General features: G+C 44.5%; 1 protein-coding gene and 1 long non-coding RNA gene across 5 annotated transcripts in view; one reads left to right on the forward strand and one right to left on the reverse strand.

The window, feature by feature from the left end:
* The window catches only part of LOC110404391 (translation initiation factor IF-2-like), a 3073-nt gene extending 976 nt beyond the window's left edge, over nucleotides 1-2097 (forward strand). Inside the window, exons 2-3 of the mRNA XM_021408608.1 lie at nucleotides 1159-1270; nucleotides 1357-2097. Of these exons, the coding sequence (XP_021264283.1) occupies nucleotides 1159-1270; nucleotides 1357-1883 (639 nt within the window). The 3' untranslated portion in view covers nucleotides 1884-2097. The remainder of the gene's footprint in view (nucleotides 1-1158; nucleotides 1271-1356) is intronic.
* Nucleotides 2604-26597, reverse strand: part of LOC110404481 — a 33903-nt gene continuing 9909 nt past the window's right edge. For 2 of the 4 annotated variants that reach the window (XR_002442267.1, XR_002442268.1), the window contains 4 exons: nucleotides 26094-26210; nucleotides 24677-25423; nucleotides 12386-12527; nucleotides 2604-7548 (listed from right to left, as the gene is read on the reverse strand). This is a non-coding gene — a long non-coding RNA (uncharacterized LOC110404481). The remainder of the gene's footprint in view (nucleotides 7549-12385; nucleotides 12528-24676; nucleotides 25424-26093; nucleotides 26211-26597) is intronic. The other 2 variants (XR_002442269.1, XR_002442270.1) reach the window with 2 other exon arrangements.

The following is a 26597-nucleotide window of genomic DNA, read 5'->3' on the forward strand; positions in this document are numbered from 1 at the left end:
GCCGCGCTGCGCCGGGAGGGCCGGGCCGGGCCGGGCGGGCGGCGCGGGGCTGGGATGGGGCTGGAGCTGGGATGGGGTGGGGGCACGCCGGGCCCCGCCGCCTCCCGCATCCCCCGTGTACTGGCAGCAAGAGGAGGGAAAAAAGAGAAAAAAAAAACCAGTAGCAAATAATTTTTTTTTCTTAAGTTCACGGGGAGGAATTAAAAAAAAAAAAAAAAAAGATGATGATCTCAGTGTTACGGTAAGATCAAAAGCACCTCCGCTCGCCCCTGGCGCTCCGCGCTCGGGGTGGCTCCGAGCACCGCACTGCGCGGACGCGGTTTCCCCGCGCCCCCCGGGGTCTGCGTTCGGTGCGCGGGGCGGGGGCTGAGCGGCGGCGGTCACGGGACGGTGGTTTTAACGCGGAGCGTAGGGCGAAAAATGAACCGCCGCCGCCCGAAGTCCCCGGGAACCCGGTGCTGCCGGGGGAAAACGAAACGTTTGCGGCGAACGGCGCGGTGAGCCGTCAGCCGCGGAGCCCGGCTCTGTCCCGGCCGCGTCCGTGTGTCCGTGTGTGCGTCCGCCCGCGTCCCCGCCGGCGCTGCCGCCCGTTCCGGCCCTGAGCGGTGACAGCGCGGTGACGGCGCGGCGGGAGCGAGGAACCGAGGGCTGCGCTCAGCTCGCGCTGCCTCTCTCCCTCCTGGAGTCAAAAATTAGGAAATCGCCCCGAAGCGCTGAGCGCAGCCCCGGGGACGCGTCGCTCGGCCCTCGCAGCCCCGCTCTGCCGCTCCTTGCGCCGGTGCGGAGCATCCCGAGGAAATCGCCGAACATCACTTCGGGGCTCTGCGAGTTGCGGGAACTTTTCTCTGCCCTCCTCCCTCCCCCCGGCCCCGCTCACCTCCCCCAGCTTCCTACCGCGCGCTCCGCTCTCGCTTAAGGCCCGGGAAGGCAGCGGGGTTGAGGGGGAAAAGGCAAACTTTGGTGACCGGCCGCCGAGGAGCCGCCCGGCCCCATACAGACAGCTCCGCGCGCGGGGCCGGCGCAGCGGGCGTGCACACGCACACAAACACGCACACAAACACGCACACACGTGCCCCGCTCGCAGCCCGGAGGAGCCGCGGAACAGTTTGGTTGGTAACTGTACTCTTCCCCCCCCCTCCCCCCTTCTTTTTTTTTAAGGAAGAAAAATCTATTGAACTTCCGATCGGACGGATTTCAGCTGCAAACGCGGAGCCCTTCACGTGCATTAGCTTCTCCGGGGGTCACAGTCTATTTCAGAGAGCCAGAACCCGTAATTGTATTAAGTGTCACATTTACAAACATAACGCTTACAAAACAAACGCACAAAATCGATGACTGCACGGGCTCTATCTGCAGAGACTCCGCACACGAGGCTCGGCGCTGAGCTCGCCCTTCCCGGCACTTCCAAAGCCAGGTACCAATTATTTCCCAGTCCCACCGTCAGACGACCAACCCCGCTCAGCGTCCCGCCCGCTCGGCACCGCGCCCGCCCCGAGCCCCGTCGCTGCCCCTTCCGCCGCCCGTCCGCACCGCAGCTCCCGAGCACGGCGGCAGCGGCTGAGTTGCGGGGGGCCCCGCACACGGACAGCGCGGCGGCGGCCAGCGGGGATTCCCGGCTAAGTTCGCCGACTTGGCTCGGCCCCGAGCAGGGGGGGGGTTCGCCGGGGACTGCGGGGCGCGCCGAGCGCCGGGGCCGGGCCCCCACCTGCCCGCTGCAGGCGCGGAGCGGAGCGGGGGGCAGCGCCGGCACCGCCGGCTGCGGGGAGCGCCCGGTGCCCCCCGGATGCGCGGGGGCCGCCGCGGCTTCGCCCGGTGCGGAACAAAGGAGGAGCGGTTCGCATCAGCGCTGCCGGGACGGACGCGCCTCTGCCAAGTTTGTTTAAGAACACGGCTGCCCGCGCCCGACAACGATCCCCGGCTTTTGTGCAATACAAAGCGTTGTCAATAACTATTACAGCGGCGGCAATTATCTGAGGAGAGAACAAAGGCGTTTTGTAATATCTACATAACTTTATTAGAGCAAAATTATTTTTAAATGCCTACGAATTCCCAAACCTCCTGAGTACAAATGAATAAAAGTTTTTCTCCGGGCTAAAATCTTTGCTTGAATGTAAATTGTTTGGGTAAGTGAATTTACACAGCAGCAAAGTTTGTTTGGCTCAGTCCGGTAGCTGCGCTGTAACGAACCAGATGTTTTGGCTGCAAATTATCCGGAGGACTTTCCCAGTTCTGCCACGCATCGCGCCCCGGAACGTCAGAACTGGGACAGCGGGGGCCGGGCAGCTCCCCCAGCCCCAGGAGCGAACCCGCAGCCCCAGCCCGCCCCTCCTGGAGCCCCGCGGGCCGCGCATCGGCAAAGCCAGAACCGCGCAGCGGAGCGGGGCAGCGCGGCCCGGCCCTCCCCGCAGCCTTTCCCGGGCACCGGCGGGGCCGGAGCGAGACCCGCAGCCGCTGCGGCCGGAGCTGAAGTTGAGCGGCCCAGGGAGAGCAGCGGCTGCTGCCGCCCGCGGAGCCGGGGGGGCCGGGGCAGCCCGACTCGGCCCCGCCCGGCCCGGGCCGCCCCGCCCGCCGCCTCCGCGCCCACAGCGGCACTTTTTGGGGACGGTGCGCGGGGATGTGAGATCTGTCGCCGCGGTGCTGTCCCGCTGAATTATCACTTTTTTTTTTTTTTTTCCCCCCTTGAAAGGACTTGGGGGTCTCTGAAGAAACAATCGGCCGCCGCTCTGAAGGAAAGGAGCGATACCATTCAGAGCTACTGTAGCGTAATGTGTTCACTTGGGCAGTAGGAAAACCCTTTATGAAAATTAGTTACAGAGCCTGAAACTCCCTCCCCCGGGTGCCAACCGCAGCCATTGTGCGCAGAGGGCTCAGCGCAGCCCGCCCGCACGAAGTTGGCCCCGCTCCGGCTCGAGGAGCTCCTCCGTGCAGCCCCCGGGGCCGGGGAGCGGCGGGGGCACCGGCGGGGCCGAGGCGGGGGGAAAGGGATCCCCGCCTGCTCCCTGCATCACTCGGGGGTCGGCGCTGCCGGGCGAGCGCGGCCGTGCCCTTGCGAGCGCCTGTGACCTCACGGCAGGGAGATTTGGTTGTGCCCAGATACATCCTGCAGCGGGAAGAAGCGCGGAGCGGAGCTTCTCCTGCCAGATCCCTCCTTTCTTTCCGCAGAAACTTCTTTCCTAGGCGGCTATTTTACTAATTTGCATACAGCGTTTGCGTTAAGACAGGCGAGTTTCTCTTAAAAATACTGAAGAAATGACAAAGCCGCCCGGCTGCCCAGAAGGGACCTCGCTCTGCCCCTGGCGCCCGGTGCCGCTCCGCCGCGGCGGGACGTGGGCTGCAGCGGCCCCGCGCTCCGCCCGTGCCCAGGGCCGAGGAGCGCCGAGCACCAGCGGGTCCCGTTGGCACGGCCGGGTCGGGCGGGAGGTGGAAACTGAGAAAGTGTGACACCGGCATTGATTCGCTCTCTTTGTTCTCGTGTCATCGGTGCACAATGGAGAGAAAAAAAAAAAAGTGACTTAAAAATTGCAATTAACCAGCTTTAGAGCGGGTTTCTTCCGTGGGGTAGTTCTTGTTATCAAATCCCATTGCTTCTCTAAAAAAGTGTGTGCGGTTTTAAAATAAAACAGACGATGTAAAATACTTTCCATCTTTCTATTGTAAGAGTTACTTAAATTACGACTGGAAGTTTCCCACAGGTTTGGTCAGGTCTTGAAAGGATGGCCATTTTTTTCTACTGTTTTAAAAGTATTAACTTCCTTTCAAACATCCCTTAACCTTTAATGTTTTGTAACTTGATGAAAAGGTCACTTTGCTTGGAGTGGGTGCATCTGCTTCGTAATTGTTCTAATACCAGGCAGAGCTCCATCCCAACGCTAAATCCTTTTATGAAGATTTTTTTTTTCCTTAATACACTATTGTTAAGGTTACCGCGAGTAATTGTTCTAAAGTGTGTGGCAGAGAGCCACAGACCAAAGGATGCTCGCACCTTATTTAATTTCACCAACCTCAGATGCTCAGAGCTGCATCCAACAGATGACATCAGTGAGGCTCTGAGAAGAGGAACCTGAACAGTTTCACCTCATCCCACTGGGGTGGGCTCGGGGCAGGGCAGGAGCAGCGCAAACAGATGGATTTCTGGACCCTGCTGCGTAAGGAAGTACCGCCGAATACCGACAAATATTCCCCTGAGCCTGCAGCAAGCTCCGCCCGTGCACCTCAGAGCACTGCAGGGAACCATGCTAGGAAGCAGCGCCGCGGGTGGGTCAAGGCCTGAGGAGCAGCGAACACCAGAGATCAGGGCCACCGGGCAGCGGTTCTCACCCACCAGACCCGAAGAGCGATGCCGTGTTACTAATCCAATTATACCTTCCATCACTTGCTGTGAGGGCAACGGAAGCCTTTCAGCACGTGTAAATCAGCATTTAGCAGTGGGGACAACACTACTTTGACCACTTAGCCAGCTTTGGTATAGGCAACCCATGTCCCTTCCCACGCAAAGGGAACACGTGCATCCCCTCCCAGGGCTCAGAGTGCCCCTCCAGGGGCAGAATGGGTCCTGGGACAGGAGAACTCCTTTATCCGCTGCACTGCGGCTGCACCCGACTACAGCAATCAGAGCAAGGACCTGAAACTGAAGCACTCATCACTCTAAAATGCAGGACCATTTTCTAATTCTTACACGATTCAAACATCTAGTGAACGTGTTTAATTAAAATTGGCTATACTTTTTTTTTTTAAGATTAAAAAAAAAAGAAATGAGCTAATTATATTGCTTAATATTCTAATAAGTTTTTGTTCTTGTTTTTAAATAACGCACTTTTTTAGCCAAGCCAATCCCTTGAGGACCGCTTCCTCATTTATAAGGCAGTCCCCAATGGGAGTTAAGAGGAGGCTATTTTATATGAGGAAAATGTGTTCTGAAAGAGGAGCCCTACGCAGATAACCCCACATCACATACATCAGGATGGAGGCTGGAACATGTATTCCAGTGATGCAAATCTTCCCCTGCAATAATTTGCTCATTAGCATTACCAAAAGCCCGGATACTGATGTCTATGTATTTGTTCTTGTATTTTTCACCGCACTAATGCTTTTAACTAAAATTATTTTTAAAATTTGCTTTATTAAATGAATTTAAAGGTCAATCTTCTTCCTTTCCATATGCAAATCCTATTAACAGTAGAGGCTTAATATTAATAGGAGTTAATACACTAGAAGCTCCCTTCACACCCAAACCTCACAAGGGAACAAAATAACTTCAAGATAATTTCGCCAAACTCATTGCTTTCTCCCCTTTTTAAGTCACCAAACAGCAGGCAGCGGCCGTACCTTGTGGCAGGGGAGAAGGGATGGGAGGGCACGTGGGAGCTCACACACAGAGCAGGATACAGCCCTAGCCCCTCTGACACGCACAGGTGCCATGCAGGACCTGCAGGGTCTGATGGCATTTTTTAACTACAGGTGTTGGTGTTACAGTGGTGGCCCAGGGAGGTGGGAAGGGACGGCCAACCCCAGCTCTTTCCTCTGTGGGCCCTGAGGAAAACGTTCACTGTGCCACCGGAGAGCAGCCCAGCTGACACAACCCTGACTGCCCCAGGCCGTACAGGAGCTGTCTGCCGTGCCTTTCAAGCAGCTGAACCCAGGTGCCAAAAAGCAGAGCACCACCGGCCGAGGGCGCTTCTCCGTTGTGGGGAACAGCAAAACCCTCGCAGCAAGGATGGCCTCTGCCCTTGGTTCCTTGGGGACAAACCACATGACGTTAGGAGCAACCAACGACCACAACTACAAACTCCAGGCCAGAGACATTTGCTATGAACCCCAGAGTACAGCAGAGATTGGACATGCAGAGGGTCTGGTTACAGGGGCGGCCCTGTGAGCCCGGCCTCCCACTCACAGCCTGACCGACCGCCCGCTCACAGCATGACTGACCTGCTCCTGGTGTGCCAGGCCTCCTGGTCCCGCTCCTGAGGATCGCAGAGCTGCCACTGGGACGGGCCGCGCCGTTCCTGAGTCCTCTCACAGCGCTTAGCAGTGGGTGCAGTGCAGACCTGGCTCAGCAGCCGAGCCCTGGCAATGCCGGCAGCACAGATAGGCTCCTGCTCCTCTCAGACTGGAGCAGATAACATTGAGTTGTCCCAGGGCTTACGTTAAGGCCACTTTTTCATTCAGAGCTGCGATGTGGCCAAAGCTTTGGCAAGGGGAGGGCTGGAGAGCAGGCAGCACACTGAGGTACGGGCTCTGTGGCGCTGAGGAGGCCTGGGCCCTGTTCAGCCCTGCACACTGGGATCGCAGGCTGACGGATGCTCACAGCTCCCACTGACTTCTCTGCAAACCGGAGAGCACAGAGTTAGGTCTCATATTTGAAGTGCATGACAAAATAAGACTTACACAGCTTATGTTTGTTGTGTGAGTGCTCTGTTTCCAGCCGAATGGCAAAGCTCTATAATTGTCCAGCTACGTCACAGGCTCGAGGTTTGCATTTTTACAAACACTAGGTGTAAATTACTTCCACAAACAGGAGTCTGGACTCGGTGAAACAACACAGTTGTCTGCTATAGCAAATCTGGTGTTCCTGGATTCAAATCTGCTGGAGGCATTCTGGATTTTAATTAATATATTGCTTCATATGTATGAGAATTTCTCTCTCTCTTTTTTTTTTTCATCTGTTTTCACACACTGCACTTTTCATTTAAACAAAACACATTCTCTGCACCGCTCTCCAAAGCAATTGAATAAATATCACAGACTGTATAGATCCGGTAGCCTTTCCAGTGAGCAACACAGCAGTCATGCTTCACAGAAAAGGGATAACATCCGAGAGTGCAGCTGATAAGAGCAACAATTTACAAAGCAAGAGATCTGTTATGCAGTGAAAGCTTTATTACCATGACTTGACGTTACGTCTCCAGCACATAAGGGTTAATCATGGCAGCAGTTTGCAGCTGGCTGCGCTCTCGGGGGAGCCGTAGCGATAGACTTCTGCGTGCAAGACAAGGTCAGCGCCGCTCCCCGGGGTCAGCCGGCCCCGCGATAACACAGCTCCCAAACTTTGGCCCCGAGGAGACACAGGTGCCAAACCCATTTTGTGGTCTGCTGTAGAGCGCTTCTTGTGGTTTTTCTTCTCCTCGATAAAAACACATACATAGCTCTGTGGTATATAATTGGACGGCGAGTTTTCAGAGCTACCCATCAGCGGGAGTTTTCTGTGGCAGCAGTGGGTTTGTGAGCTGGCCGGGTACATGTAACATTTCACGGGAGACTTACTCTTAGTGGACTGAGAAAACAGAGCAGTCAGTGCTGAGTGTAGGGGCCAAATCCTGCCTAATTTGTTCAGGCTCATTGTTTAAAATGCTCAAAGAGTAAAGCAAGCAGAATTGGACTTTAACATTTTATTAATATTTATCTTCTATTGCTACAAGACACAACAATAATCAAATAAGAAAAACTTTAATCATCAAATGCAGCTTTAATCTTCAAATTGGTTAGCTTATCAGAGGGGTAACATTTATTTCCAAAGACAGGCTGCTCGGAAGGATCGGCTGAAATGGAAACCTGTAAGCGAAAGGATGTAAGTTTATTGGGCAGTGTTGTCTATATTTATAGTTTCTGCTCAACCCGTATTTCTGTTTTTATATGCGCGTGTCAAAAATTAATATACGGCAAACTTCACCAACAGTTTTAAGAGATCCTAAAATATAATAAAATCAATAAATGATGTTCTGGCATAAACGTTTCTGTAGCTGAGGGTGGTCAGGTTCAAAGGGCAACATCTGACCATTTCTCTTTCCCACCCTGCTGCGGAGTAGGACCCTCCCCTCAACTTCAAATCACTGGGGAGAGGGTAATTTAAGCTATACTTGATGCACCCTATACATCACTGTCTTCAGGACCAGGTTTAAAATTAAACTCTGATGTACAAAGTTAAACAAAAATGAGATAAAAATTGGCAGGGGTTGAAGAGGGTCAAAGTAGTCAAAACACAAGGTAGACTATTGCTTCTTTTGATTTATGTTATTCCGTGCACTAAAAAAAAATAAAATTATAGCTCTCATGGAGACTTTTTTCATTGAGAATAACGCATTCCTAATTTGTTTTCTATAGACTTGCAGGGCATTTGCTCTAGGAGAGGGAAGCATTTATTTATTTATTTATTTTGGCAGGGGCAGAATATCATCAGCTGTTGGCAGAATATTCAAATTATCATTAAGTGCGACCTTTGTCACTCAGCAGCAAGTAAAAGAGAATAGTGTTTCACTTTCTGTTAGCGGTTATCTTACAGTGCACGCAGACATAGGCACATACTCATAGAATTTAGCTTTGAGGCAACTCTTTTAAACGCAAACAACGTACTACAGTCACATTTGGTAACAGAAAGAAGGAGTTCAGTGAACGTTTCCTTTCTCATGTTTTACATGCACATAATGCAGTTACCCTCCAGAAATTCAGTACAGGAAAGATGCCAAACGGAGGATTCTTTTGAAACCAATTCAAGAAAATCCTTGCAGGAAGTTAATTTTTTATGATGCAGTCAACTTTTCCACATATTGCCATTTACATGGTTAGTGCGTGGACTGCAGGCAAAATAATTCAGAATTGTAATCTTTATTTTCTCTAATACGGTAATGAAATCAACTACTATCCGCTGGAATCAAATGATTTTTTTCTGAGCTACTCCAGTGAGAGGAATAAAGGAGTTCTACTGGCTAAACTGCCTCGCTAATGGGAAAATGAAGAAAAATCAAGTCCTTGGACAACTAGTAAATAAAAGAAGTCCTCCTTTTAAGCATGAAGGTTGACATGTAAAGATCTTGAAATCTTTTTAAAACCAATTAGGCAAGGGGTTTGGTTTTGCTTTGTTTTTTTTTCTGGAAAGTTTTTAATTTTACTACAAAAAAGTCTTCCTGACTTCATATGGATTACGGCTGACTGGAGTTGGGCTTGTTCTTCAGTCTTGGGTTGCATGAGGGCATTGGTCCACAAAGGGATCTAAGCTCTAAAAATGCCTGAGCTTGGTTTTAAATCTAACAGGAGAAAAACGCTGTTCAGACAACGATAAAAGAAGAGTTTTTAAAGTGCTGTTTGATTAACATTGACAATGAAGATTCTCTGTTAATTTACCGAGGGCATACCTCCCATTTAGTATGCAGATTTTAGTCTTTCAATAAGTCTAAGTGATGCGCTGTATAAAATACATTTTATATGTGTGATTTTACAGGACTGATCTGCATATATGCCTTTAATATGCATGATTTGGCAAACAATTTATGTAACAACTAATGAACGCAATTTTTCCCAGACACCTGATTGGGAAGCTGAAAGTGAAAGAGGTATAAAACCAGCAAATCGTTTTAATAGGAATAGCAAGCAAAGATAAGGATCAAATGCTATAAGGGGTCCATTATATCACTCAGTCTAGTGTGCCAAACCCTCTGAGTTTAACAGCAATATTTTTTCTCCTATCAGTAAAGACATTTTCAAATATCTGTTTTGTTTTGTTTGTTTGTTTAAAGTCTTTTGGGGTCACAGAGAGAACTACTCACTCTCTCTGCAACTGCAGCAGATCGTATGCAGCAAAAAGCAGATGCAGGAGCTAATCAGTTAGGAAAAGATGATACAAAATTTTTCTTTGTCCATTACACTTCAGGAATCAGGAGATCTATGAATTAAGGAGATGGTCACAAAAGTGACAAGGAAGTCCCACAGTATTTGAGTAGGATGAAAATGCTTTGAGGGCCTGCAGGGTTTTAGAATGAAGGTTCAGACAGAACAGGAGTTACTCTGAGGCTAGTAGCTGCTCAGAAAGGAGGTGAAGAACAAAAAGACACAAAGAAATTAAAAAGAGGGAGAACATCAGCTGTTAGAAATACAAGTAGTCCTTTAAAAATCATGTGCTTAGCTTGTGACATAGGAGATGAACTGATTGATTCCTCCTTGCACCAGGCAGCTGGCTGGGGGAAGTGCTCCATGTCCCAGCTGCTCACTGACTCCGCTACCTCACCCAATCACCCCAGCCTACGATGTGACAAGATGCCTGCGTGTGCTTGTCCTGTGAGGGCCAAATTCAGAGCTCATCAAAATCAGTGGGAAGATTTCCACTGACTTTGCAGTAGATTTTGTTAGATCTTTTCCATCTACATGGCTCCAAGAGAGGTTTTCATTTTGGTGTAAATATATACTATCTGGTTTTACTGTACAGTACTGTTATGGAGTGAAATTTGCTCACCAACATCTATAAATCCTTTAATTATTAACAGCATTTCTTCAATCCTTGTTTTATCGGGAAAGCAGTCTCACCAGAACCTTCTTCTGTGTTCAGTACATTAACTTGCTCAAGCACTTGAAAGGTACCATGCTCTGAGCAACAGTAAAGAACTGAGCCTATAATTTAATAACCCCCCTTCTGAGTAATTAGCATTCACTCAATGAAATTCAGGCTTTGTAGAGGTCCAGTCAAAGGCCTAAGCACCATTTAAGTCCAGCTGATTCCCTAGGGCATCTCTGAGCTGAATTGGGCCCCATTTTATTAAATTATAATAGAAAGACTGCCATGTCAAGTATTCCAATGCTGAAAGACCCAACCCCACAAGACCTCACACGGATAAGTAATCATCACTTATGCTAATAGCACATTTGACTTCCGTGGGATGACACATGAGGATGGACTACTTACTTGACTAAGATTAGTAAGAACGGGCATGTTACACAGAACAAATGACTTCTAAATACCCAGCTGCAGCGAAGTGCTGACTCCCATCAGTGAGTGCTGCGAGGGTGAATGAAGGGCAGGATATGATCTTTAGAAACCTCGCTGAATGCAGTTGTTGAATTGGTGACAGTTTTGCAGATTTCTAACTCATAATAAACCCCAGCTTTGCCTCCTCGGTTACAAGCTTCTCTCCGCCATTCCTCTGTCCTGCTTTTCTTTTCTTTTACCATAATCCCACAATTTGGGTGGTTTTTTTTTTTCACTCTTCTTTAATGTTTGGAAGTGAATTTAGTGTTTTGGAACACATTTAAGCGACAGTCACAAAGCCACAAATGCTCCTATTTACCAGCAGAGCACACTACTCGGTAGTATTTCTCTATTGCCCTGAGTGTCCCTCCCCTTCTCTCTGCTGGGATCAGTGCAGTCTCTATGCTCATTTAGTCCTTGGCTTCTCCCTTCAAACCTGACAATAAAGGCATCATACTGGCTCTATCAGTCCAGTGGTTTGTCTGAAAAAATGCCTAAGTGTTAGGGCATCTGTTTAATACACTACTTTTTCATGCAGTCACAGGAACAAACAGATTTTTGCACTTATGCTCTACAAGGCATTCATAGCAGCATCCTAGAAAGAGAAAAATCTTTACATCTCACCTGCCTCAGTTTCACTTATTTCACAAATTCCTTTTGGCATAGCTTTTCTTTCCTAATTTTCTTCCACTCATTTACAAACAATTTCATAGCAGTTAGAGTTGCCCTCCTTCATTCTCCTATCCTGATCATACTTTTTAAAACTCTTCCTTTTTCTCCTCCACCACTGGCTCAAGAAGCTTTATCTGAAAGTCCTCTCGTTGTCACCACTGGTGACTGGCTTCTAGGGGTATTTACGAATCCAGAATTAATTTGTTCCTAAGACCTGGGCAAAAAATATATCTGGTAGAGGATTTATAACTAGTATACATAATTTATCCAATACCAAATCCTAAATCCAAAATGGTATAACCTAATCAAAAAGGGACCCTTAGATCCCACTTTGTTTGACCTATATTGTAGAAAAATAGATAAAACCAAAGAAGATAACTATTAGAGCATTAGCTGTACCCTTAAATGAGTGTTTTCCATTTTCTTGCAGGCTTCTAGCTCAGCTGTAACAACTGCCCTGTTTGTGTGTGCCTGTGTGTTTTGCCAATCACGAGTGAAATAAAAATGCCCTAATTTCTGCAACTCCGTTTTCATTACACTGTAAAGCACTAAAAGCAGAAACAGTTTCCTGAAGAACCCCTTCATAGCAGGCCCTTGAACAAGATGACTGTTTCTAATAAGCAACAGCTGTCGTTGTGGTTTTACTAGTCAAATGATTCATGTCTTTTGCTCAGAAATGATAAGTGGAACAAATGTTTACTTAGATATGTAACAGAGGAACAATTGAAAAATAGTAGACTGTCAAATAGAAATATTTTCCTGTTATCTGATCCTTAACAATTAGCCTGAACTGGTTTTTAGTCAGAAGGCAGCATTATGGCGGTGCACTTAGCATTGGTAAAGAGTTTAGCACACACAGTTTTGCAAACAGAATTCAGCAGGCTGTGTTGCAAATGTTTGTCATGGCCTTGAAGGTTTGGGGGCCACAAGCAGCTCTGTGTCAGCTGCCACCCCACCCTCACTCCTGGCAATCTCCCCTCCTACCTTCAGTCATCTTCAAAAGGAAGACAGTGAACTTTCCACTCGGTTTGTTTTATCTTCAGGGAATACCAACGTGCTTCTCCGCTCCTTGGTCTTGAGTGAATACCCTCTGCTGGCTACTGCTTCCCCAGGATTACAGGGTCTGCTGGGAAGAGCAGATTAAATGAGGAAAAGTATTTTAATGCAGGAGATTCCAGGCTCTGTTCAAGGACAAAACAATTGCATTACTCCTTGGGTGCTTGGAAGGAGAAACTAAAGGACCTTTGGTGTCTCTCTGCTGCGCCTGGAAGCTGCTGCAGTCAGAGAGATTTGACACCACTGTGGCATCTCAGGGCCAGAGGTAAATTTTTGTTAAGTGCTAGAGGAAGCAGTGGTAGACTAACTTTTATGAACCTAAGAGGACAGCATCAAAAAGCAGTATCTTCTGCTTTGAAGGATGGAGCTGGGGGAGAAACAGGTGCAGAGGAGACCGAGGGAGCCTTGGCATGCTCAGTGTGCAAATGACACCAGTGTACACACCGGTCATTTATTTGAACTTCTATTAATGCCTGCCAAGGAAACAGGGTTTATATGCACCTTTAGTTTGCACTGATTCTGGACTCTGATGCTTTTACAGAACTCCCTCGCCAATATTGCTGTGTGACACAGCAACGAGTTGCACAGATTCTCAGAGCTCTGGTTTAAAACGGCGGTGATATTTCCTTTCTCCCTTTGCTTAGCTTGCCAGGCTCCTGGGACTAGCAGTTCTTTATTGTGTGCCTCTGTATCATCTTGTACAACAAGACCCCGATCTCAGCTGAAGCCTCTAAGTGTCTCTGAAATATAAATAGATACTAATAAGAATATTTTGACACAAGATGGAATTTTATATTCTGGAGAGGGAAATAAAATACGTACTAAAGTCTACAAAAGCATAACCATGAGATCAAATGATAAAATTCTTCTAGAAACAAAGAGTTGACACAAATTTGTGAGATTAAACTGAACCAAAGCAACAGAGGCTTGTTCCAGTGGCTTATTCATATAAAGTATATGAAAAAGTAAGTGAGATGATCAAATTACCCTCACAGCATGGATTTTGACATGGATGTAGACTAACTGAGTCACTGGAGGACTGAGCAGGTGCATTGTTCTAATTATGCCCTCAGTCTAGTGAGGAAGGAGCAAACTTCCCAGTTGCTTCCCTGGTGGAGATAAGGTGTTATCAGCCATCAGCAAATGAGAGGGGAGAGCAAGGACAAGGCACCTGATGGGAGAAAGAGGAGGGAAGGAGGAGGCTAAGAGAGCACATTCATAACGCTCCTCATCTTTTACAAATGTATGCACACATCTACTCTGAGCCATTCCGGTGCCACTTCTGGAACTCATTTCACGTGTCTCTGCGTAACCTTTCCGTATGGCAAGGCACGCTTTTTTTTTTTTTTTTAACATTTTCTCTTTTATAGTCTCGTAGTGAGATAGCTGGCTAAATATAATGCTTTATTTGTTTATTAATTAATCAGCAACAGGCATGCTAGGAGTTATAATCCGAGCAGTCCCACACATAGATTTTTATCACCATATAACATAACCCAAGGGAAATACACTTCTTTTTTTTTTTTTTTTCAAGAGCATAAATGGACATTTCTATAAATTGCAACTACTTGGGAGCATGTAATATGCAATATTATTCATCTTTGTATTCCAGGTGAATCCAGACTAGACTACCAGCCTCTAGGGGAGTCTGCTTCATATAATTATCAGTATTCAAAGAATGATTGTAGATGTTGCAGCTTAACAGCAGGTGAATGGTCCTTATCTGAATATTAAATAAAGTGCAACTTGATTTCCAGGTTCTCTCTGACTAAATGTTTGCAAAGTCATTAGCGAAAGCATGCAGCTATAATCCCAGCCACTCTTTTTCTTACAAAGGATTTCCGCTTTTGTTTTTAATTCCTTTACAGGATGAATTGTTCACCTCCCTTTCCTATTCACACAGTCTTGTCCCTTGGTTGGACTACCAGAAACATCAAGGAAGCTGCCTCGTAAGTAGTACCTACACTCATCATTTTTTTAAAATCAGAAACAACAAAAGAAACGCAGGGAAGAGCAAAAAGGAGAAAGATTTATTATTTCCTCAGGATTATCAGAGCTCTGAGTGTTGGGAAAAGGCTGTTTAGTAAACTGTTCCTTTGTCCTCCCAAGTTCTGGGAACTTTAGCTCTGTATTTGGTTTCCTTACTGCATGATCTGTGAGCAGCTTTATGTATTTATTTAGCAAAAAGCCTTTTATTACTGTTTTAAAATGTGGGATTTAATGTACTTGAAAACTATCTTAGTAGCATGATGGTGGATGCTATGCAAATATAGTAGATAGTTGTGTTTTGGGAAAATTAATAGCAACAAAGAAAAAGAACAAAAACACCCCCTGCTGAGCAGAAGGGAACAGACCAGAACTGGCAAAGGAAAACTACTGGAGATAAAGGAAGAAGAATTACTGTGGGACTATATAAAACACGATCCTGAGGGACAAGCCATGTCTCAGTCCCGAGCTGGGAAGAGTACAAGAATCCTGCTAGAGAGCTGTCTTTAAGAGGACTCTTCAAAGCTCTGCAGCAATGTGTGTAGGCTGCACCCTTTGCCATGCATCACAAAAGCTTTACACCCACGTTTGGGCCAACAGTGGGGAAAGCATGTAATCACAAAAACCTCAGATCTGTCATTTCATATCTATAACAATCAGTCTATCTAGAGAGCTAAAACAACAGAGCCATCACTACAGCATGTCATGCACTATTCTTATGTGCATTCTCACTTACTCTAAGCTGTAACCTGTTGAGTTTTCAGCATGACATAGACAAACTGTTTAGTTTGTCTATACCTCTCACTGCTGTTTCAGGCTTCTGCAGGCTCAGGCAGATGTTACTGCTCTGTCTACACCTCTGCAGAAATGTGGAGTAGAAATGTTTATTCAAAAAGGGGGGAAGGAAGAAAGCTGCGCACAGTTCTGCGCTTAGTTCTGAATTATCCTGCAAGCCAGGCAGTTTCAGGGGTTAGGGAATCCAAGGGACTCTGCTTATATATGCCAAAGTCCTGGTTTTTATGGTGAAAATAAATAGTGAGAGCTTTTTCTAGCAAGTGAGCACTGCTATATTGTTTTTTGTTTGTTTTTAAATTTTTAAAAGGTAGTAAAGTGAACAACAATATTGAGTTGAACAATGCAAAATAGATTTGCTCACTTTCCTTCAAATACTGCTCTCCTCCCTCCCCACACAGCTATCTTTCAAAACCTGCTGATGAAATTATGAAATACTTACTGTAATTCCATGTTGACTGTGTAAGAATTTAAAGATCCTAAGTTTTGGAATTCTCACCCACCAAGAAATGGGCATTCTGTAACTCTCTAAGTTTCCCAATTTTGTTTCTAGGGGCATCTACAGAGGAGCTGCTCTGGGCCCATGCTGGGTTTTGTACCTATGCCATGGTTGCCAGCAATTTAGGAGGCAGCCTGAAGCAGTGTGATATTTTTTCACTTATGTGAAAGTGAACTGTACAGTAATTACAGTATCAGTTCTGATGTTTCTGTTTTCCTACATTGAATAGAAAAAAAAAAAAAAACAAATCCAAAGAAACTGAACAACCTTTCCTTTTTTGTTTGTATGTGTAGTGGTGCCTATTTTCTGTTAAGGGAAGTGCTTTTGCACATTTACACAGCAGCCCTTAGGTACCTTCTGGGGACTCCATCCTCTAGGACCAGAAATACTGTATTTTGTCCAGGGAAAAATGCAGAAGTTAACAACTTTTTTGTTCTATTTTGCATTTTTATATGTTAAAAAAAATAAGAGATTAAAAAGGAGAAACGGTACAGCCCAAACTGTTCTACACAGTTCAGTTCAGAACTTAAGTTTTCAGCCTTGCTCAAGTGCCAGCCACCTGCAGCCACAGGGACTAGTCCTCATTTATCCTTAAACACACCCAAGTTCTAATGATTCTTTTTAGCAACACCAGAACTCACGTTATTTATATTCATTTATATTTTTATAATCTGTTGAAGCACTTGCACACCACTGGATTTAAAAATAAGCCCTGTAGCAGGCCATCTGCACTTAGAAGCTGATGACTAAACCCAACTCCAGCTGAAGCTGGAGGAAATTTTGACATTTATTTTAATGGTGAAATTACAGTTTGGTTAAACTACAGAAAAGGCTAAGATGATTTGCTTACAGAGGGATGGGGGTTGGCTTTGTCCCTGTCATCAACCACATGCTGGCTGATTTAAGAATGAAACTGGGACCTGTTCTCAGAGGTAATCAATCTTTAGATCGGGCACTCTCATTCAGCTAGGCTAAGCAGTGGGACAAACACAGGAGTGCAGTGGGAGAGTAGAAAAATAGCGTCTCTTAGAGAACGTGAGAATGTCCTATGATTTTGCATCTTGTCCTCCAAAAACTAAGAAAAAAGAAAACCAACAACAAACAGGGAGCTGATTCAGCATATGGTTCCTTCTGTAACGGATAGTGAGGCTGGTAAATAGCACAGTACTAATTTTACAATTGCATAACACATTAGGAATATATCTTCTCTAAGTCTATAGTACGTGTGTGTTTGCCAAATTTCTGATGGAAGAAGACTAGGGAGAGATCTGACCCATACTCAGCAAAGGCTTTTCCTGTCCCCTTGTGCAGAGATCCCAAGCAGTACGGGCCTGGTCCTCTGCAGCCCCTGCCATGCCTCTGCCTGCCGCCGGGCTGCAGGGCTGGGAAGGAAGTGCAGGGAAGGTGGACTGTCCCTATGAACCTCAGCAACCTCCATAGCACAAAACCATGACCCAAAGCCATGAGCCAAGGGTGCTCTCTTGACAGAACATTTACAGCCCACAGCCTTTCCCATAAAGCCTGACAGAGGCCCACAGCAGGTAAATTACTCTTAGCCATAGAAGCATTCCTATATAGGCGAGGGTGTGAGCTATGCAAATATATACCCTATAAATCTGTTATGTGGCTTGGGAGTAAAACCAAAAGCCACTTAAAAATTTCCTCCAAATTTGGCCACAGTATAGTTGTGCTAGTTCAAAGAAACGGAGTCAACTTTATTGTTATTAGTGCTTGGATCAAAGAAAATTATGAAAATAAACATTAGACAGAATGATAATCAACACTGGAAAAGAAATGTTTACTAAAGATTTTCTTCTGTGTTCTCTTACCAGCATTAATAATATTTTCTTTTTCTAAAGTTTTCTTGCTTCCTTCAAAGAGATTGATTTCAGTAGAAAGAACAAACATATGCAAATAAACTGAATGATGTTATACCCCCTGCCCCTATCCCCCCAAACTGCATCAGATAATTCCATATTGTTAGTCTGCATTACATTTTTATCAGTTTTTTGTCTTAATCAGATACGAAGCTCTTGCAGTACATCTCCAGAACCGAGCTGTGACCCTGATGTGACTCTACAGCACAGAAGCAGCCTTAACCCTGCTGTAATCTAATAGTTCAAATTTAACGGATTTATTTTTTCAGTGGAAATAATGGCTTCCTGTCACAAAACAGGGCCACAGATTGCATATCTGATAAATGGCTTTGGCATGATTTTTTCATGTAACACACAATTAACGGTGCTTTTTCATAAGATCTCATGGTTTAAAGATCTGGTGAAAGCATTAATAAGTTCATCACTGTGAATTTTCTTTAAAAAAATCAACACTTCTGCTGGTGCTTTAAAAACACATAATGCTTTGCTTAGAAGGAGTTCACCTATGCTTTGCAGTGTTCATTAGCCTCAAAATCCTATACTGAAATTATTAGCAGTGAGTGTTGATGTGGTTTTTTTTTTTCATGAGGTATATAATTATTATTGATAACCCCAAATGTAAATAGGGTAATCTTGATTTTATAAGCTACCTCCCATATAGGTGCTGAAAATTTCCACATTATAGCTGTGATTGTTTTTTGTTTTGCCATAATCCCCTAAACATTACCAACTAACAGCTGGGCAACGCACGAGGAGATGCACAGCTCTTCCATGGACACTACTGAATATTCTGAAGGAGTCTATCATCTTTTTCTTGCTTTTGAAGTCGCGGTTCAGAAGTGCTCGTGCCGCATTGGTTGGTTATCCTCAGCCCACCCAACCACCAGCTACACCGCTGCGTGCTGCTAGCTCCTGGCGCTTACAATGAGGTAATCATCACCTTGTAGTTCATTGGTGTGAATGCTGGTCAGATGGCCTGTACTTTATTAACAGAAATAGGGTCACAAGTCAAATACATGCTTGGGGTCAGTGAACAAATACAAAAGAAGATTAGAGGAACAAAAGAATGTGACTGGAGGGGTAAAATCCCACTGGGGGTTAATCGAGCAGAAATGTATCAAAGAATGTAAACTGCCCTTTCTTTTGTTATTCATCGTACAGGACGGAGTTCCTACGTCCTGCTGATTTCAGTTAGACAGAGCATCATCTCCAGAACACTATCTTTTAATGAGCTTTCTGTATGCAGCCTTACGGAAGGACTCCTACCACACACCAATACTACTTTTAGTAAAATAACACCACCGCTACTACCAACAATAATTAAAAATGCCCAGCATAAATATATGAATTACAAAGATTTGCTTCACCTAATATTGTACTACGCAGACTGTCTTCAAAAATAAGAGGAAAATAGCATACAATGTCATGTTTCTGGGATTCTGTTCTGCCCGCAGGACCAAGAATTCACAATTATACTGATTTAGCTCCCTCTCGCAAAGCAAATGAATTAATAAAAATTTCTCTGAGGAGATGGCGCTGTATTGCTACGGTTTTAGTTTTTTCTAAGAAAGGCTCTCCTTTCAAAAGGCAGAACAACAAAAAAGGAGCTAGCATCCCTGATTTGCACCGTAAGTACCGGACTTGGTAGGGCCCAAATGGCAGCAGTCAAGAAAAATCATAGGGTACTTAGCAAGCGGCAGCTGATTTTCTCTTCTGATACATGTTCATCGCTCTTTCTGTGACAAGAAGCAGAATATTCTGCCTTATTTGAGCTATGCACATTTGTCTAATTCTTTAAAATCCCAGCAGTAGAAAGATTCCCTTTTCATCAATTTCCATTTATTATGCTTGTAGCTACATATTGTAATATGAATTCTTCTACCCATGTATGCTGCATATCTATAGATTTTATGTTTTTGCACATCACATGAAAAGCATATTTCAAAACTATTGCATTACCATGTGCCAGAATAATATTGCTATGGAAATACAAACACATGTTATCAAAAGAGCAGTATAAAGCAACAGAGAGAGGGTAAGGAATCCTTAGTTCTATGACTTTGTGCCACTAACTTACTGAGCAACGTTGATAAAGTCTCTTCATCTTATTTTTGGCATACTATATCTATAAAATAAGCAAGATGTCCTTCTCCAAGGCTGAAATAAATGTTAACTAGTCAATCATACCCTTCAAAAGCAAAACTGGGATTTTTGTCATCAGTGTCAAGATGAGATAAATCAGGCTGAGAGACTGTAAATCTCTAAGTTTCAAAGAAAGACACTACATAGATGAAAATTTCATGGCCAGACATAAACTGTGGTAGACTGCTGAAGGATTAATGTGAAACAAAATACTGTAAATGAAAGTGTTCCTTGAACTGAAATCATAGGCTTCCCTAATTACCTACCTAGCTACCTATACATGCTTTTCCATACAATTTATTTTCACACACTATATACCTCCTTCAGGAATACATGCATTTGATCCTGGATCATTTAGCAAAGCAGACACTGGCCCTTAAGCTTAACACTAAGTGCGCACTTAAGTGTTGCGCTGGATCACATTGCAGAGCATTCTGCAAGGCTGAGCCTTTCACAGGGCCACCTGTGGGATTTTCCTCCTCTTTGAACAAAGGCTGTGGTGACAGTATCTATACACACTGTGTCTGACCTAGGATCAGCAGCACTTTATGTGCGGACACCCACATAAAGATTTTCTTTACAGAACTGATTTTAAAATGGAAACGTCTCTCTCTCCCCCAGCTGTACTGGTAGACAGTATTTACCCGATGATCCACAGGAGCTTGTTCTCAACGGGAGCCTGTACACAACTTATTTGTGAGTTAGTGGGCTGGAAATCACACATTCAGAATATTTTCTGAAGGATGTCATCATAATTCCCGCACTTAAAAGTGTTTAGCGTTGCATATTCATTACATGCTTTAGAAGATACGAATTATCACAGAGCGGATTGAGACTTGCTAATAAAATAACAGATATTTAATACACGGAAAAGCCTATACAAAAATAAAAAAGAATCCTCTCTTTCCTAAACTGAGATGCAATTAATGCACTTCTAAAAAGCTGTAAGTTTAAAGCATCTTTCCAAGATTTACATTTTAGTCATTTAAATACTTTAATTATTTAATTACCTTTGTATCTGTATCATGTGGAAGAGACATGCTACACACTTTGCACAGTGGTTCAGAGATGTATTGAGGTTTGCATAATGCCAACCAACATGCTGTATTACTGCTTAAAGGCTTGTGAATAAGAATTTTACTACAGTCACAACATATATATTGGACTCTTCTAGTAAATTGATCACTCAAATAAAAAGAAAGGAATGTTTTTGATCTGCAAAGAAGATGGGCAAAAAGAAAGCCTGCTCATCTTAACTCTGCGTTAGGGAAAAAATGAACTTTGATCTATCATATTGCAGAGCTGCTTGTATTTCAGTGGCAATTTATCAATTCTTTAATAGTCAAAGCGTCCAAGTAGTAAAAGCTCCTTAGACTTCCTAATCTAATCGCTATTATTTTAAATTTTTATTCTGTATGACTTACTGCTCAGTTCAGAAGCAAGAAAGCAACATCATTTCTTAAGAATTCTCTTTTTTATAAGAACTGATGAAATGGAGGTCAACACTACACATTTTGCTCTTCCTGGTGTAAAAACAATGCAGAATCCCACCTTCATACAGCTCCACATCTCTTACCTAGCCTCACAGACAGTGCCGTGTGTCAGCAGCAGGACTGCCTTCAGGCCAGGATACAGCAGCACCGCCCTTCAGGGAACACTTTCTGTGTGAGCTCCGCCGCAGGTCCCACCACCCTGCCCGCCAGCACGGGGCTGGGTGACTTCCATCCTGTGGGGAGCAATTAGGAAGCCTCCTCTGTGCTCCAGCCTCCACGAGTGCTGTAATTTGTCTTTACAGGGGAGAGAAAAGGGCTCTTTGCTTTGCCCCGCAGCACAATATGGGTGGGAGGAGCTGTCCCAAGGTGACGGATCAGCTCCATGGCGAGCCCCAATTTTCTTAGCTGAGGTGTGCTCTGTATTCCTAAGACAATGGAGACGTGAGGATAGTCACATCTTGTGGGCCTCTCACATAAGTGGATCTGAAATAAGGTTAAGAGTGGCTTGCTTTAAAACATTTGCCTCAGTAAGTCTAAAGAAAGGAGCATTCCAGAGTGCAGATCTAAACTTGCATGTTGTTGTTGCTAAACATGAAACCTGAAGGTCAGAATTCCCACAGTCAACCACTCCGACTCAAAAATACATCAATGTATTTGCTAAATGGAAACTATACTCACATCACATCTTATCCTAATGTCACAAAACCCATAAAATTACAAATCAGTTTTAAAGGAAAATACATGACAGCAAAATATAAGTACACAAAAACTACATTAAATATCAGTCTTCATTTGTCCTTACCACTTCAACTTACCTCTCAGTTCAAAACTACTCACTGCAGTGCACAGCTTGAGATAGTCTAAGATCCATTTTAGAGTGGACTGAAATATAAATGACAGTTCGCACTACACATGAACATAGACAACTGTATAAAATATTTAAATAAAGACAGAAAAGAACAGAGGAAACCAACAGAGCCTTTGGCAGACCCAGCCTTTGGGAATTTAGCAGCTTGAGATTCATTGCAAATTTCATCTTTAATGTTATTTTTAGTTCAATATTTTGTAGCACTCAGAAGTAAATCTTTGTGTGCTGTCTCTTCCTGCTTGTGCCGCTTCCTTTTCTGATCTTTTTTTTTTAAAGAAACCTAATATATTTTCAATACGATTGATTTGTGACGTGTTTTGTGATATTTGTTAGTTCCTGTTTCTTCGTACAATTCAGTGCAAACTATTACACTGCCATTTCTTTTTATGTGCTGAATACTGATTGTCATAATTGAATATAAACGAGACCCCCCAATAGCCTTTGTTCCACCATACCTTGCCTTGCATTAAATTGTCTTACATTAATTTTGATTGTAGGGTTAGGGTCAACCTCTTTTTTTTTTAGCTTCCTGCCACTGCTCCAAATACTGCCACACACAGTGCTTTTCTGGAGCACTTGTGATTTTACCCTCAGTCTGTTCTTTGTCTCCCTTGAAAAAGCAACAGTGATACAAAATAGAACTGGGAGAGGCTGCACGAGGAGATGGGGTTACTTCCACCTGCAGAAAGAGGGAAACCAGGTCTCTGCCTGGCATCACCTCTCCTACACCCCCTGCCCAGGCTGAAGTATGGCAGGTGGGGAAGAGAACTAGTCCTGGGGCTACTTGCCGCATGCTGTGCCACACAAGCCAATATGGTTACTGGCCCCTTCTCTGCTGGGACAGACACCAGTGAGGCCAAGAAGTGGACAGTGTAGGCGTATGAGCAGATTGCCATGGGTCAAAGCAAGCCACGGAGAAGCTGCAGGACAGCGGCCCAACTGCAAGCATCCATATACTTGCTTCCAGCCAACACCAAGTGCAAGATAACTGACATAGTGGTGGAAGAGAAACAATACTATTTCCATCAGATACTGGGGAGTAGGCCTGTGAATGTGGCAATTGCCAAAGTTTCTGAGAAACTAAATTCACACCCTAGGTTACCCCACTGCTTGCTGCTCTACACCCACACTCAGGTGTCTCGTTCAAACTCAAGTCCTATTTAGTCTTTTGTTATTTAACTTGCAGGCCATTCCCCTTCCTCCCACTTCTGTAATTATAATTTCACAGTTGTGCCATAGATCATGACATTAGAAATAGACTATTCCATGTCCTATGGAACTGACAATAGCTCTGTAATGTTACATCAGAGGGGAACCATGCAGGAGATACTTACCTGCATAGTATGAACACCATAAAACTACTTTTACTGTAGATAATTCAAATTTCACCAGCCTATGACCCACCATTGAGGACTATGCTGAATTTTTCCTTTTTTCACACAAAAAAAAAAATCACAGGAGGAGGATCTTTCCTGATCATAAAGCTTAAAAAATGCAAGAGAGGTTTTTAATTTCAAAAACCTTATTTCTGATGTACTGACATACTGAGCAATTATTCATTGGCTCTCACAACGCAAGGACTAGGAGCCGCAGTTAAATGATCAGGCATCAGTCTTATACAAACAAAAGAAGCACTTCATCCCCACAGTGCATAATGAAATTATGGAGCTCATGGCCATAGGATGGTGTGGAGGTCAAAAGTGTAAATGGACCATAAAAGGGATTACATGAAATCATGCAAAGTAAAATCCATCACTAGCTACTAAACATGATGATCAAGAATAGCCTCCAATCAAAGTGCCTGAGATACAGCTCCTGAGAGGCAGAAGCTCACGGGGGGAGAAGGATTGTTCTATACGAGCAATATGAGAGAGCTCATACTTTTTCCCTAGGCATTATTTCCTGCTCACTCTCAGAGAGAAGTCACTGGTCTGTGTGGATAGTTCGCATGACTCAGGGTGGCAGCTATTGTAATGTACCAAAGTCTTCACAAATCTTAACTGATCTTATTTGACATCTTATGTTTTAGAGATTTTTCCATGATAAATTAAACACAAGTATATTAGGGAAAAAAAAAAACACCCATAAAGAGCCATACAGAGGGCAAAAAGAAACAGAGGTACCCAGAAAAGATGGAAATGCAGAGTTCATGCTTTGCCACATGGCTGTGTTTCAGGATCTCACTTTGTGCTAACAGTTGGGAACCGTGCTCCAAGTAGGGCCCCGCAGGCCTGCAGTGCTGGAACCACCGCTCCTCATCACTTTCACTGCACTGAATCATTTGGGCCTCTCCCTTCCCGCATGAGTCAGGCTTTGAAAGCTGAGCCTCCTCCATCCCATAGGATTCCTTCACCTGTCCCATTAACCCAGTTTCACTATTTGTCTAATGACAACCACAAGTAACGACCTGACTCAAGTCATGTCAATATTCTGCCAAAAACTACCATTTTGCCCTCTCAGCCACCTCCTCCTACCCACCCATAGGTTATGGAACTGTGGGACGGTTGCCAGAGAAATGCAATAAAAAGTAGGAAATGACATACACAAATAAAACTCACTTACCTAAAAGCCCCATGCATCAGATCTCTTTGTGTTGCCTTTCCCCCCCACCACTCCTTTACTTCCAGCACTTGTTTCACCATTCTCTTCATTTCCTCTTCCTTTGCTGCCTGTTTTCTTCACAGGTTCTAATTTCTGCTCTATTTTCTGTCTCTTCTTACGCACTAGTTTGTTTTGTTTTGTTTTTGTTTTCATTTGGCTGAAAATGAATAAATTAATGCTTTCATAATTTTTCCTTGCTTTTGAGCCAGTAGAGCATTATGGTATCACTTCACCATTTCTGTTTCCTCTTTCCACCTTCTCTGCTGCTCCTTTTGTTTCTGTTATTTATCCATTTTCTGGTCTTCCTCCATGGCAATCAATCCCTCGATGCAACGATCCCACCTTCTCTCTGTGGAGCTGCTGTTATATCCCTGGTATAGCACCATTGAAAGCGATCCGAATTTCCAGATTAATTTGTTGTGCTTCAGAAGTTTTGTCAGAGTGTAAGAGTTATACTAAACATGCAATACTGAGCATTTCTGATGGAAACTTTCTGGATTTAGGGACATGACTTCATGGAGACGTGAAATGGAGTGGAGCAGAGCACCACGCCAGTGTGGGGTGGAACATTCTCTCTTGCTTAACTCTGTCTAAGCCACTTATCCCACTGTTATTTGGCCTTCCAAATGCCAGAGGTCATTGCCTCCTGAGTGTTCTTCCATGATCCATCCCTGAAATTTGGAATCCTCACCCTCATAGACGTCCCTCCTGCCAAGAGAACACAATATTAGGAACAGCGCTCTGTTTTAGCTTACAGTTGCTCATATTTTCCGGATATTTAAAACCACTCTGAAGAAATGTCAGTTGATTGAAGCAACTGAGTGGGCTGCTCTCGTTGCTGCATCCCATGGCCAGGCTGTGCTTGCTGTTAGGGAGCTGCAAGGCTGGCCCTGCAGCTCACAGGGTCGGGTCTATACAGCCAGTATACATGTTCATCAAGGTCTAAATATGCTGTAAACCACATAACATGTTTTAAATTCAACCCTATGCTGCTTCATTACTATTAGTCACAAGTATACTCAATACTTAAAGGGAAAACAGTGTTTCAGGCTTGTTAAGTTGGTGAAAAAAAGTGGAAACAGCAGTAGCTTTAGCGTGTATTTTCCATGCTAAGAATTGAAAGAAAGAGAGATTAGGTAGTAACATCCAGAGGGTGGGAAGGAACCTGAATAACTGTGAATTTTCTGCTGTAAACATTATCCTAGAAATAATATTTTTGTGTTTCTGTTCCTTAACTTTGTTAACAGCATGATAACCCAAGACAAAATCATTTGGACAGCACTTTTTTTAATGCACAAGCCACCATAATGAAACACCGTGCACAGTGCAGGCAACAAAAAGTATTCCCATTTTGTGTCTTTCCATTTATATTAATTACCAGTTTATCTGTGGAAGAATTGTACAGTATGGGTTTTTCTTGCTTCTTCATAATAGGTCGTTCATTAAAGAAAATACAGAGAAATTATCTTCTGTGTCAGTGGATCCAGAATGCCATCTGGGAGGTGAAAAAAATGAGAAGAAATCAGACTGAAAAAATAAATGATTAAAACCACGAAATGAGTTGTACTTATAGAAACCAAATACTTTAAAACTCCCAGGTGCATCAGGCAGGCTGTAACAACCAGCACACTGTACAGGCGATGCACTCACACCTCTGCTCCCTCCTGAGGCCTTCGGTGACTCACTGCCAGCGTGACCCCATGTCCCCATGTCCCACTGCCTGTCCCAGGCTGACTGCTGCCCTCGGCCTCGGCACGCCAGCACCGCATGGATGCTCTCTGCCATTTCCTCCTGCAGCTGTCTGCTTCCTGGCAGCTCTCCATTCTGTTCTGAGCTTTCCGCTTCCTTTATTCGGAGGTGCTTTTTAACCAACTCTTTAGCA

This window comes from Numida meleagris, chromosome 10, assembly GCF_002078875.1.
Source record: "Numida meleagris isolate 19003 breed g44 Domestic line chromosome 10, NumMel1.0, whole genome shotgun sequence".
In the NCBI taxonomy this organism is placed as follows: domain Eukaryota; kingdom Metazoa; phylum Chordata; class Aves; order Galliformes; family Numididae; genus Numida; species Numida meleagris.